The sequence below is a fragment of the Pantherophis guttatus genome, chromosome 3 (assembly GCF_059756535.1).
Source record: "Pantherophis guttatus breed Tessera chromosome 3, ASM5975653v1, whole genome shotgun sequence".
Lineage (NCBI taxonomy): Eukaryota > Metazoa > Chordata > Lepidosauria > Squamata > Colubridae > Pantherophis > Pantherophis guttatus.
The window spans coordinates 186743929-186759262 of NC_142065.1; the positions used below are offsets into that span (position 1 = coordinate 186743929).

General features: G+C 36.5%; 1 protein-coding gene across 7 annotated transcripts in view; it reads right to left on the reverse strand.

Annotated features, from left to right (window-relative positions):
• Nucleotides 1-15334, reverse strand: part of RUNX1T1 (RUNX1 partner transcriptional co-repressor 1) — a 149513-nt gene that overhangs the window by 87299 nt on the left and 46880 nt on the right. The window contains exon 1 of one of the 7 annotated variants that reach the window (XM_034422428.3): nucleotides 12056-12577. The exons of 4 other annotated variants lie outside the window; for them this stretch is intronic. In XM_034422428.3, the coding sequence (XP_034278319.1) occupies nucleotides 12056-12062 (7 nt within the window). In that variant the 5' untranslated portion in view covers nucleotides 12063-12577. Of the gene's footprint in view, nucleotides 1-11713; nucleotides 11760-12055; nucleotides 12578-15334 lie in introns of those variants that run through there. 2 more of the 7 variants (XM_087891351.1, XM_087891353.1) reach the window with 2 other exon arrangements.

Below are 15334 nucleotides of genomic sequence, written 5' to 3' on the forward strand. Positions count from 1 at the left end.
TTCTCATCCTCTCTGGTTCTTCCTTCAGACACTGGTACTTCTCCAGCTTCTCACATTTCTTTCTGATGCTACTGTCACTTGGCATGGCTACATCTATCACTAGCACTGTTTTCCTGTCTTCTTCTAGTCCATATCTATTACTATGATACCTAGTTAATCGGCCAGTATCCGCCTATCTGATCTAGAAATCCCACAAAATCTTAACCCTCCACAATCTTCTGGGGAATGTGCCATCTGGACTTGCAAGGGTCTAGCCCTCTATAGATGTTTCTGTACACAATGCCATCTGGTTGTATTGTTCAATGCATACTGTTCCTGCCTTTATCTTACACCCTGCCATTATAAATTGAACTGTCTGTGAGGCCTCTCTGCATCTTGGATCCTTGTCTAGTGCTTGTTCTTGTGCTGCTATGATTAGTATCTCAGTGCTGTCTTTTTGTCCATCCTTTCCAGGCACTGGTAAAATTTTCTAATGACAGACAACTCAAATAACTGTCAATGGTACCTCCCGTGAAGAGTCTTGTCTTGCCATGGCAGTTCCTTTGTTTGATTTTCATCCTGTCTGCTGCTGCCTGAGTACTTGTAGCTGGTTTGTATGTCTGCTATGTGGCCTGTTGATAGTTCCACCCCATCAGTCTTAACTGCCCTCCCTTTCTTTACTACGATCCATCCCCACTTCTTCATCTGAATGACATCCCAATGTCCTCACTGTAGAGCTGTGACAGCTGGATCAGTGAATCAATGTCTCATTCACTCTTTGCACACAATTTGATCTTATCCATGCAAAGGAGGTAGCTGACGGTAATTTCACTTTTGAACTTGTATCTTATCTAATTGTTGTGATTTTCTGGCTGAGGGAGTTCTGACCATTTATAGTTCTCTCATATGTTTCATATATCATATATCGTCTCTGTTTTAGAAGAATGCTATCAATTCCAGGCTCTCTCGTCTCATGAATGTATTGGTTTGTTCCAATAGCCTGCTTATTGTTTAGACTGTTCTGTTTCTCCAACAATTTTTGTGGACCTTGTTAATCTGTGTGATGTCTGAGCTGGCATGACTTTTTAGTTTTTCTTACTGTATATCTGTAGTAGGCAGGTGAAACATTAAGGTGTCTTTGCTCAAGGACCCCTACAGGTAAAGAGGTAGCAGCTGAAATTTAAAACCAAGGTTCCTGAATCAAAGGGCAGTGCACTAACCGCTATGCTATCCAGATGCTCTAGGTGAAAATAGTTAACATGGCAACAGGAACATGCAATAGAAGGGATTGGTGGTGAATTTTGTTCACCTTCATTCATCTAAAAACAAAGATGGCCTGCACAGTTCTATAAACCTCCCAGACAAATATTTCTGCAAAATGTATCAGTTATCGTATCCATTATGAAACCCACTTATGTGTGTTTTTTTCCATGTCTTCTCTGCATTTTGTTGAAGCATATCATCCAGTAGTGGGTTGCCCCGGTAGTAAAACCGGCGGGAGGCTCTGCCCACTGACCCGGATGTAATCAGGAAGCGCAAGTGCACGGCGCCATTGCAAACCGGTAGTAAAGGTAAGTAGAACCCACCCCTGATATCATCGTAAATATTAGAATAGCAATGAGAAGATATTCATAAACTAACCTGATTGACTTCAGCTATTTTCACAAGACTTAGATAATTTCATGTTTTTATGATTTGGAAATTATATTTTTGTATCCAAAAGATCCTTGTTAATAATTTTAAGTTTGTCTGCCCGACTGCGCTTGTCATACTACATCAATGGCCATGGCAAAAAAAAAAAAAAAAATCATCTAGCTTGGTGAACAGAAATAACTTTGTTCTTTGGTTTTCCATAAACTTATCTAAAAATAAAAGCATAATAACGAGCCATGGTGGTTCAGTGGTTAGAGTGCAGTACTGCAGATTACTTCTGCGGACTGTCAAGTGCCTGCAGTCCGGCAGTTCAAATCTCACCAGGTTCAAAGTTGACTCAGCCTTCCATCCTTCCAAGGTGGGTAAAATGAGGACCCAAGTTGCTGGGGGCAATATGCTGACTCTGTAAACCGCTTGGACAGGGCTGTAAAGTTCTGTAAAGTGGTATATAAGTCTAATTGCTATTGCTATTGCTATTATGTTAAAATGAGTTCCATCCTGCTCACCACAATGTGTGGCCACCTGTAGTTTGTGATTTACCATTACTGACATCATTCTAGAAGGATGGTGGAACACAACAGCATTGATTATTGCCAGGATGTACAGAAATCCTGATACGCTTATTTTCGAAATGTAAACAATGCTTATATGAGCCAGCCATTCATATATAATATTTCTCTTTACAGAACATGAAGTGGAACATTGCCTTCTGGTTACATCATAGTCTTTTTCTATTTCAGTTTGTTCAAAGAATGGCTGCAACACAACAGGTGCGCTATAAGAAGATGCCAATAGGGCAAATAACTTCAGATGACTGACAAGCTTCTAGAGCTACATGAAGGAAAGCAAAGAAACAAGAACACAATGCATTATTAAAATATTTGATCCCAATAGCAATGTCTCTCTTTGTTACTTATACACGTTTATACATTGCAATAGTGATGTGTTTGTTCCTCTTTCTACTTGTGTCTGTATGTACACTTTTTTCTCTCTCAGCTATATGTATCCTCTATTTTTCTGTTTATTTTAAAAATATGCATCAGTGAATGGGTAACCTTGACATACAGCTATAAAGAATTGATAATTGCTGGAAATACCTGTATTGTTATAAAAGAGGGAGCAGATATGTAATTGAAAGATTATTACCTTTGTGTATTGGTTTATTTAATGTTCTGTATTTATACTAGATGACTAATAAAAATTATTTTGAGAAAAATATTCCTGGCTTGCAGTCAAAGCAGGGATTAGAATGGAAGTTCTAATTAGAGAAGGATGGCCATATAAATAAAAATCTTAAGGGCTATATTCACTCAGAGTGCCCTTCATTGAGTGATCTAATTCTCTCTCTGTTTCTCTTCTTTTTTGAACACTCCCTTCTCCATCCTTAAGACAGAATTTATAGAAAAGAGAAATGCATTTATTACCAACCACAAATTTATCTCTCACAGAATTGTTTTGAAAATAATCCAAGTAGTATATGAAATCCGGCATCAGGTTCTCCCATAGATTCAGAAGAAATCTGCTGGATTAGTCAAGATGCCTGAACAAAATTCAAAATTTAACAAGACTTCAAAATAATATTGTGAAACTGGAAAGTATTTAGAAAAGGTAATCTAAAATGATTATGGGTAAAAAGCAATTTTCTTGAAAAACAGCTATGCTTTCTAAACATGGTAGCTTAGAAAAAATTAAAGGCAGGCAAAATATGTTTTCACAAACTATGCCATTAATCTGTGGAATGTACTCCCAAAATTGTGATGATATATATCTCCATTTAAATGTTTTTAGAAACAGATTAGACAATTAAGGATTAGATATTGATTGCTTTATGTAGCTATACTGATTTTTAAACATTTTATTGGATTGTTGTTTTAACTCTGTGAGCCACTCAGAGTCACTTTGGTGAGAAGGGCAGCTATACAAATCAAAACAATTAATAATAAATAATATCAGTAGTCATTAGGATGCTGGGAATATGAACAGTATGGTGGGATTGTATAGTTTGTGAACTTCTCAGTGACATGTGACATACATTATAATACATTATAATAACTGACAGTATTGTATTTCCATTCTACATATGAAACATTTTAGACAGACTACAAAACATAGTTTAAACATTAAAAATATTTAAAATGTTTTAACAGTTTAAGAAACCAATAAAATAATTTAAAAATGCAATAAAAACTAGATTTTACAGTCTTGGTTTAATCTTTTATTGAAAGAGTAGTTTAAGAACAGAACTAATTAATTAAAAGAGCAGATGGCTCTTTCTCTATATTTCTCTGAAGATCTTTAAGGAGAATGGATAGCAATCTCTTGGGGATATACTAGAACTGGATTTCCTACCTCCAGATGGCGGGATGATAAGCTAGATGTGAACTGAGTGGCCTATAAGGCTTCCTTCAGTTCAGTGGTTCTAGAATCTTTTTTCTTACAATCAATTTCAAAAGGAACACTGGCTTTTTTTTTTCTCCACAAATGAAACAACTGAGGGAAGCTTTGAATTTTTAGATAAAATTGTGAGGAGAAAACACGTTTTGCCATGTGACTAACAAATTAACTTCTTGTCATTTTAAGTGAATAAGTATTCTATACATTGAGGGGAGCAGAAATTGCACTTTTTTTTTCTTTTAAAATTAAGCATGAACTAAGTCTCTTGAAATAGATGTTTCCATAGGCATTTTTAAAAAATAAATAAATAAATAAAAATAAAATGCAACTATGCACAAATGGGATGCTGATATAACACCGAAACCAGAAATAGGCAATGTTAGCATACTGAATGCTTTTGTTGTGCTGACTGGAAATTCCATGAATAATAACTTGAACACACATACAGGTCAGCAGGCTGCAGAAGGTTGATCCTGTCACCAACCCCTAGATAAGTCTGAACCTAACCAAATATCAGTAAAGCACTTGGTATGTTGTGAAGCAAAGACAGATATGTTCTACTGTAAAAAAATATTACTATCTGGATTGCAAAATAGTGCAATTGACAAGACAGATCCTTCTCTGCTCTCATTTAATACATTGTAAGTAGTTCTAAGAGCTATCTCGTCCTTTTTCTCCACCATCTTCCTATCATAAATGTTGAAATATATCAATTTCTTATATTTGGGAAAGATGTTGAATTAGATGAATTCATTGTGCACTATTCCTTGTGTTCCTATACTGTGTAGTTATTAGTGTATACATTTCTTTTTTGTTTCCAAGATTAAGAATATCTAATGATGGATATATTTGGCAGTTTAATTTTCTCCATAGCTGCTTTTTAAAATCCGAGACTTTTTTCAACAATTATAAAAACAATGTTATATTTCATTTGAATGAAATCCCTAGCAAATATGCACTTTCAAGTCCAACTTGTCTTTGAAATACTGTGAATGGAAGAACTGTGTAACAACAGAGCTAAAAGTGAAATGAGCTAAATGAAGAAGAGGAACAAAAATCAAATGAGCATTCATAACTATGTGCATAATAACATTTCTTGTTTGAAGTGTTAATAGAATGTATGTTGCACAGTGCCAAACTCCTCCTGCTGCTTCTCCTCCTCCCCACAAATGAAAAAAATCAAATGTATCAAAAGTGGTAATGTGTAGAGGACAGAGGGAACAGCTCTGAAGGACAGGAGAAAAAGTCGCTACCAAGACAATAGTCAGATAAAAAAGGACTGAGACTGGAGCAAGAATGTAATCTGAATAATTTCACCCCTATGAACTTCTTATGAAGATAAAGGGAGAGAAGCAGGAAGTACATTCAGACTTGCAAGAATCTGTTATTATACTTTTACAATAATTGTAGTATCGACCTACATTAGATTGGATTCCTAATCTGATCTACGTTGAAGGGCTGACATAATGAATAATCATTAAAGTAATAGATGCTTATAATTCTAAACCTTCACATGAAAATATTGACAACACAGGTGGCATTAAAAGTCTGAGTCCTTTAATTTCTATATAAGGTATAAGGTATAATACCTACTATATAGATAGTTACCAAAGAAGAAAACACGGTAGCACTTATAATAATCAGATATGCTGATTATCTACTAAAATTTTCTGCGAAATATAGTCATATATAGTTAATGGGACTTGCAAGGAACAACTTTCAGCTTTGTGAATTTTTGTTCAGTTGTTAATGCCTCAGCATAAGCAAGTATTTCCTTCTATACAAAAGGAAGTACAGATTGCATGTACATTAAATCTTTCAGAATTGGGCTTCAAAAATCCAGATAACTGTAGGTGGCAGCAAAGAAAAACACAAAATGCCTGCTATCTAGCACCATCTACAGCAATGCAATGTAGACCTGGCCATCCTAATGTAAGTTCACCTAAGATGAAACAGTGGCTATGTTTGTTCTTTGCCTAGTTGATTTTAGGAAATGAAGAATGAATTGGTTAAAGCTCCTAAAATGTTAATGTCTAGGGATTTTATGGGTCTGGTCATGCAGCATGCTAAAAACAGGTTGTTTAACACAATTTAATCAAGCCCACCTTGTAGTAATTTATATTATCATATGTAAAGGTAACGATAAAGGTTCCCCTCGCACATATATGCTAGTAGTTCCCGACTCTAGGCGGTGGTGCTCATCTTCTTTTCAAAGCCAAAGAGCCAGCGTCTCTGTGGTCATGTGGCCGGCATGACTAAACACCAAAGACGCACGGAACACTGTTACCTTCCCACCAAAGGTGGTCCCTATTTTTCTACTTGCATTTTTTACATGCTTTTGAACTGCTAGGTTGGCAGAATCTGGAACAAGTAATGGGAGCTCACCCTGTTATGCTGTATCAATTCAAATCCCTGTAGTAGGGATTTGAACCGCTGAACTGCTGACCTTTCAATCGACAAGCTCAGTTTCTTAGCCACTGAGCCACCGCATCCCTGGCACATTATCATATAAGAAAAGAGTATAAAATGTAAGAGAGGAAGTACAGTATGGAAAGTTCTTTTTTTAAAAAATAGTACATTTGTTCTGAATGTTTTCTGCCCTTTTGCATTACCTCAACCCTAATATTCTTCAGTGGAGATAGTTCAAAAATTCAGGTGTAAGTCGTAAAGTTTGTTTGTATGCAGAATATACAGATTCTACACAGTGAAAAAAGGAAAAGACTTTGGCTGTTAAGTTCAATGAAGAACATAGAGAAAGACAAAAGATTGACATACTGTCATTCACTCACACTTCATCCTTGCTAAGCCAATCATGAGAACTGAGCTACCATTTAGTACAGGGTCAAAATGTGGCCCGTTGGCGGATGCATCTCTTGCAGGCCACACCTACCCCAGGTCCGCAAATGGGGAAAATGTCACAATAAGTCAAGTGACAGCAATGTGATGCTGTGAGTTTGATATCCGTGATTTAGTGTAATCAAGTGAAGCAAAAGTTGTATCTGGTAATGCTCCTGGTATATTTCAGTACAATCCCATACAAAATTATTCAAAATCTCATTGTGTTCCTCAATAAAAATAAAAAGGTGATTCAAAAAACATGGAGCTGATAGCCAAAGTATCTAAAGAACACCAGATTGGGGAAATAGCTGTACAGTATTGAATTTGTAGGGACACGGTGGCTCAGTGGCTATGATACTGAGCTTGTCGATCGAAAGGTTGGCAGTTCAGCGGTTTGAATCCCTAGTGCCACGTAATGGGGTGAGCTCTCGTTACTTGTCCCAGCTTTTGCCAACCTAGCAGTTCAAAAGCACACAAAAAAGGCAAGTAGAAAAATAGGGACCACCTTTGGTGGGAAAGTAACAGTGTTCCGTGCGCCTTTGGTGTTTAGTCATGCCGGCCATATGACCATGGAGAAGCTGGCTTTGAAACAGAGATGAGCACCGCCCTCTTGAGTCGGGAATGACTAGCATATATGTGCGAGAGGAACCTTTACCTTATTGAATTTGCAATTTTTGCTTTCGTCAAGAGCCAGTGGTCAAAATATGGGGTTTGGACTGACTCAACTCTGTTTCAGGTACATTCATAGTTGTAGCAATGTACTGGGTAACATTGAATTAGTCATCATGCCTCACAGTATATGTTACAAGGTTTTTGTAGTGAGGATAAAATTAAAAAGTAATCTCTATGCAAGCTACTTGTAGGTCCTAAAGAAAATAAAAGTCTCCATATCTAACAAATATACATATACTGATGTGTTTACATATAAATTCATTCACCATTCAAGTTTCTTTGAATAAATCAGTTGTGGACTGATTTATGACAGAAATTTGTTCTTTATTTTCTATACAAAAATCCCATAAGGTTCTGGTCAAAATTGGGACCAGAATTGTGAAATCAAATCAATAATCAGAAATGGGTGCATAGAGACAGATAGACAGACTGACTGCCTATTGGAATCTTTTGCCTGAAATAAGTTTCAGGAAGATAAACTGAATATATGAGAGAATCTGTCTGGTACGAAGATTAAATACTATTACTGAGAAATAATTAAGATTAAGTGCTACTATTGAGAAATAACAGTTCTATTTAGATTATATTGTATGCAAGCCAGACAGAAAGTCCCTCTCTCAAAAATCACCCAAAATAGTTTTATTCTGAATAACTTCAGAAACTGTTGCTAACATGAAAGATGACAAAGAGAACAAAATTGTGCCTCTTGAAAATATTTAGATAACTTTCTCCAACTGTCAATATGTTTTCCAGGAGGCAAAAGTATCCATCAGGGTTTTACTCACTGGCTAAACCCCTCAGTTGGGCCAAGACATTAAGTATGATGACTGAAATAGTGATACAGCATTAACTGTTGAAGCCCTTTAAATATTTCCAGACATACTTTCTACAATTGGCAGAACACTTGTTTTGTAAAGCATTGTCCTGAAGTAATAGCATAACAACAGCAAGTTAAAACAGAACTGAGCCAAGTTAATAGTGTTTAAGCTGTTTGCTGCATAATAGTATTCACATGTACATTCAATCAGAATGAAATAAACAGAAAGTTTGATACAGGTGAATCTTCCTAAGGTGAAGTTACTGGGACAACAGCAATTGTGCTTCCTTTCTTTAAACATATCATCAGTGGCTTGCACTAATTTTAAATCCAGAAAGCCTTTCTCTGGTACACAGTGGCTATAAATGCCAAATCAATTTTCAACAGATAATAAAGTCCATGTTTTACAATCAGCAATGCAATGTTTTACTACCCAGAATGTAAGCTAATAATATATAGCTCTGCTAAATGGAAAATGCAGATATACTGTTTAAAAAAGGGCTGGCTGTGAGATGATGGATCATTTCGGCTGGGACCTTATAGCTTATGTGTACAAATGTTTTGAAAATATCACATGATGTAACCATGTGTTTAAAATTATAGCCAGTTAAGTTCTCTGCTAAGAAAAATATGTGGGCAATTTATGAAATGCACTCCAGGATGGAGATGTCTTAAGTAAAACCAGATTTGAAAACACTCCCTCCTCCTTCCCCACCCCCCTGGAAACATGAACTTAAAAAGTTTTGCAGCCACATCTGGAGAGCAGAAGTAAAGAAGGGGTGGTCTGACCTAATACCAGCCATCTTCTGAAAGAACAGCATTATTTCTGGGCTGCAATGACTGTGATTAGTGATTGTCCTTTTAAGGCAACTATCCTGAAGATTGCTAAGGGCAACAATAAAGCATTCTGTAGGCCAACATCTGCTATTTGAAAGGATGGTAAAATGACTGGTAGATTTGTAATTTTACACACACACACACAAAACTCCCAACCCTAAACCAATGCTAATAACGAAACAAATTCATAAACTGTGGCTGGTGTTTTGTTTAAAAAGTGAACAGTACAAAATTACTGCCATTCTGTACAATTTTAATTACATCTACTCAGAAGTAATTCCTACTAAATTCAAGAAACTATAAAGCTCCAACCTTAAAGACATGTATACTTTATATGATTTACTGAATTTACTGAAAATTAAGGCTTAGTTTCAGAGTATTATGAATAGGGCTGTGTATTATGGACTAACTTGAAATGTTATGTAGTAAAATGTCATGTATTGCTACTATCCATATATCTATATGAATTTATTTAAAATATCCATCTTATTGTACTATAATTCTACCTCTACTTCTCCAACAATAGTGGCTTTATAAAGGTTTCCACCTACAGCAAATATTTATAGCTAATCACACTTGTAACTAATTCTAAGAATATTATTGCTATGCTTAAAACCAGAAAAGATATGAGTACTGTATGTAATCCTTCATTTTTTTTTCTTGCAATGCAAGACTCTCAAATATCTGAATTTCTTGCAAGAATGCTTCCCCAAAACTCAAGGCACATACATGCAACAGCAATGACATAATATTGATTTCATAAAATTTAAACATCTTTTCCTCTCCTGAGAATTATATCTTTATTTTAAAAGTACAAAATCTTTCCCAGATGGCTAATAATGCCGATTTGGAGGAAAAAATACCAACAATATAATAATAAAAGGCTGAAATATGCTATGAACAGATTGAGAGGCAGTGCATCCTAAAGGAAGGGGGGTAGGGAGTACAGATGGGTGTCAAAAATAGCCAAGTGTCAGATCTGCTCAAGTATCTTCATTCTGGCACATGCTCTCAGTCACAGCTGTTAGGGTATTCTCTGTATCCAAGTGCAAGGTTTTCTAACACTCAGCTAACATTACGACTCTCTCTTCCCAAAGCCTCGCTTGCACATCATTTTTGTTTCCAGTTAAAAAGCCTGCTGGAAATTAAAATTTTATGTAATTATTAAATTCTATAGCACTGATAAGTGTCTATAGAAACAAGTGGAGTTCAACCCCTTTTTATTAATATGCCTGGTGATTTAACTAGTAGGTAGATTAAGTAATTTGAGAGCCAATGATTTATTAAGTTTAAAGATACAGATACTGTATATCTAAAGTATATATGCATGCTTTAGACACTCCGTGATAGTTTAAGTATCACAAAACTATTTATTTCTAAGACCGTCTTTATAACAAACATAACATTCCAAAGAAGCATTTACAGTTTATATATCCATACATGCAAAACCCCTATAGAAAATATTGCAGCATTTCAATGTGAAGGATCACTGCAGTCATAGCTATGTTACTAATTAAGATTACTTCTCTCAGAATACAAGATCTGCACATTATCACTTCCACACAAAGAGTTAAAACTGATACTTCTTATCTTTGGTTGATATTTGTTCAAATTAATTTGCCTGTATCTCTGATTCTCAGCCTTGTTCTATGAGCACATCTATTCTCACTTTCTTGATTTCGGTCTGCAATTGTGACAAAAAAAATCAGTGATAGAAATGACCAGGAATACATATCCTAGAAAAATAAATTCTTCAAACACTGGCAATACCTACATACAACTGTGGTCAAAGCAAACTGGCAGATACTATTTCAAAACACCATCTGTGATGGGTACACACACTTCAGCAAAGGCAGCATCTTTTCTTCTCCCACCCCCACCCCTACCTAAAATAACCAATCAGTTATAGAATAACTCAGTGTTATTTAAAATCTATATATATATATAAGTAATCTAATTATCATTACATGAATATGTTGCAAATATACATGTACATTGCAGAATGCACACTGAGAGAAAGGCTCCATTCTTCCTTCGTTTACAAAAGATTCTCTTTTCCTCTCTCGCACACATACTACTCCCCCCCCCCAAATCCCTTCACATAATTTACTCGACACCAATGAGATATTTCCACTGGCAGTACCATTTATCAATTAGACAAGAGGTCAAGGTCCAAGGATAATATTTTCAGGAGGAAACTGACATGCTAAAAATTTCCACTTCCATAACAGTTTCACTCATTCAGCAGATACGCAGTTTTAAGGAGATGTTAAGGAGAAATACAGTTCCAATATTCAGCTGCTGCTTGTGAAAGACAGCGGGTTGGTTTTAAGTACAAAATCAGAAGCAATTTCTTGTATTCCCTCTCACTTCAGGTCTCGAACACAAACAGCTTTTCCGAAAGCACATTGTGAGGACTTTCCTCACGATTACACAAGTCCTCCTTCCTTGATGTAAAATTTACAGATAAAAGAATATAGTCAAACATAAGAAATAAAACCCCTTTTCTCGTCACAAACTCACTGAATCGTGCATCCCTAGGCAGACGGGCTGGCCGCTGTGTTTTCTTCCTTTAATATTCAACATTGCAATTTATTATACCCTAAATAATCCTTCTCTCTCTCTCTCTCTCTCTCTCTCTCTCTCTGTCTGTCACACACACACACACACACACTCTCGCTCACACACTTTACACAGCCCGCTACAAATAGGATGCAATTCACATTTCAAACTATTCTTTGCATATGCCAGCCTCAAAGTCTTCAGTTTATCTGTCAAAAAAACTGTCCATAAAATGATTAGTGCTTAAGAAGGAAAATCAAGGAAGAAAGAAAGAAAGAAAGGGGGAAGGGGGGGGTCACTTACCAGGCATTATGAATAAAACAGAGCCACAGTAACCGATTCTCTCCTAAAGGCGAGGTTATTTAGGTCTCAGTGCCTCCTGTTCTGGAATGAACACAGAGGAACAAGGAGGGCCATCCTAACTGATTGTGCCTCTGTAGCTGGAAGCAGGATGCTGGGCTCATACATTTGCAAAGACAGATGGAGAGCTGACACTCTGTATTGCACTTGGAGCAGAAATGTGAATGATGACAGGAGCACATGTGGCCTTGAACCTAACCCCGTCTCTTCAGGCAGAACAATGACAGGGATGGGTGTGCAAATTATCACAGTCCCCCCCCCCCACAGCTGACTTCTTCTACTGTACCTTTCACGGCAAGTTCCAGAGGACCAAAAGAATAGATAGCAAAATGCAGAGTGATAAAGCTGAACACTGAATTATTCATTTTCTCCCTCTTTAAAAGTTAACCCTTTCTTCCAGAGAAAGCATCTATTAAAAACCTGCACTTCCTTCTCTCTTTCTCTTCCCAATTAATGGCTATAAAATGTTAAAAGGGGAGGGGGGAGCTCAACCTGGATTGCTAATTTTAAAGTGCAGAAGCAATGGGCTTAAGCATATGAGTTTATTTTTTTCAGGGAAAGGGAAATAATTTTGCTGTGGAGATATGGTTTTTATCACTGTGAGCAGAGTATCAAAATCATTCCTTTTGTCAGGCTCTCAATGGTATGTATAAAATAGAACACACTTAAAGGCAGTCCAGTTTCATTTTACCACAATGCATTTAACCCCCCTGGGATTCTAGCATTGATATGCTCCAAACATTTGTAGCTTACTCTCCCCTCTACCTTGCATATCAAACTGTGGGAGATGAAAACAGAAATCTTCCCTGCAAAGCTTTTTTCAAAAGCTAAACAATCGGGTTCTTCCCATTTTTTTTTTATTTCTGTGCATCACCTAAATGTTTATTCTTTCCATGAATAACATATGCCTGACTAGGTTCAATGCACTCTTCCTTATTAAGCTTTAATGGACACCATGATACATAAAACTACAAGTCTTTGTTACAGTGCTTTATCTAAAGCCGCCTATTTTCTTCTCAGCAGTCTGTCTTCTGTCCTTTGTAAAGCATCCTCTGCTTCCTAGGCGAAACAGAAGCTTGATCCCCATATATACCTTCCACCACGCATTCAGGCTTACGCAAAATTCCAAGCAAGAGGAAAAGCCAACTCTATTCACTCATCCACTATCCCACCCACATTTAAAACAAAACAAACTACCTCACCTTGTTTCCAATTTAAACTCCATTCAAACAAAGCCATATTACTGCTTTCTCTCTAAACATTTCCCCAAATCTATATGTTCATGTCAATTTACCAGGGAAGAAAAGCCATTTAAATATGTGACTATATAAAGGAATGTTTTGGACCTAACTGAAAATGTAATCTACTCAGTATGTGTTGTATTCATTGTCTTTTTCTTCCAGGAGGGAGGGAGGGAGGGAAGGAAGGAAGGAGCGAGGGAGGGAGGGAAGGAAGGAAGGAAGGAAGGAAGGAAGGAAGGAAGGATGGATGGATGTATAAAAGTAGGAATTGTCTGATGAACTACTTGGCACTTTGAAGAAAACTGATTATACTTTCTATTGATCATGTATGAAATGATGTACTATACTTTCAAGCAAGCATGGGAAGGAGGGAGAGAAAGAGAAAGAGAAAGAGAAAGAGAAAGAGAGAGAGACACAGAGAAGTCTACTGCTGAATTTGTGGTATTCTTTCTTAAAGAAAAAAAATGTACAATGTTTCCTTAATGTCAACCGTAACAACATAATGGTATTTATTTGGAGGACAACAGCAGTCAGACGTCTAATGTATATTATACAATACAATTCTGGGGGATGTAGGAAATGAGAACAAAACCCTTATAAAGCAAGAAGTGTTACAGACATCATCAACTAACCTGAAAAGAAGAAAGCAAAAGAGAACATGATGATAATATTTATGCAATGAAGTGTTTAAGAGAGACCACTACTTCTTTATTTATGATTTAAAAGCAAACACATAAGGCTACGCTTCAGATGTGAGTAGGCAGGGGGCATTTTTGCTAATGGAAAAGCAGTGTTTCATCACTGCAGAAGCAAGGCAGATGCAGTTTTAGAAACAGGGGAGAAAAGAATGGGTCTAAAAGTACCACACATTTAAATAAAATAGAATTGTATTCAATCTTAAAAGTGGGTCAATATCAACACATTGCAAATCCTTAAACTATGGCTCAGAAAATTGAATGCTACCATATGCTGTGTGATTATGCATCTTTTCTATGTGTAAAAAGGCTTTTTAAGCTGTTATCTGACTACAGTAATTGCCATTTAAATTGATCCACGTCAACAAAAACTCTATCCCTAGAGATTCTCACCTAGAAGACTACTTATGGAAGGCGGCTCACAGAATGCCTGTACATCTGAGGCCTACTTCAGCATTTTCTCAAGCAGCCAGATGCAGAATAATCTACTTGCTCCGCCACCCCCTCCCATATTTAGTACTCCGAGGCAAGCAACCCATTTGCCAGTTCTCTTTAAATAAATACTTCTGGATTTTTAAAAAAATTTAATGCACTTAAGCAATGCTGTAACAGTTTTTACTCAATTTCACTTTTTGTTTTGTTTTTCATGAAATGAGCCCAAAATAAGTAACAGCAATTAAGAACATCTGAATAGTGATTAGCAGTTCTGAAAATTATCAGTTTTCCTTGCCTAGTTTGCACAGAATCCCCTCATCAATACAAGAAACTAAACATATTCCTGTTTCTTGCGTGCAGAGAAATGTAGTGTACTTACAAAACTATAACTAAAAAATTATCCACAGGACACAATATTCCCTCATGCTAGAGCCTTAAGCCTATAACTCTTTGTGCAATCAGGTATGCTGAAATTAATGTAGGTATAATAAAACAATATGCAGGTCAGGATAGTGGCCTGTAGCTTGAAAACAGACCCTTTTCGTCCTTGTGCTTATACTAACTTACTACAATAGATGAAAGTCCCTTGAATTGCATATATAGTTGATGAAAGTTCTTTGTTATCAGCAGCTATGGAAGAAAATGCTTTTCTGAGGATCTTTCCAACTTCCCCTCTCTTCTCCTCACAGACTGTTGTGATACACTGTGACTTCACACAGCCACTATTAAGTGAGTTAATTCAAAGGCATTGAAACCTCATTGATCCTAATTGAAAGCAATACATCCAACCAAATAGTTTTCTATCCCATCTGTTCTGGCCTGCCACCAGCTATTCAGTTCAAGACAATTAA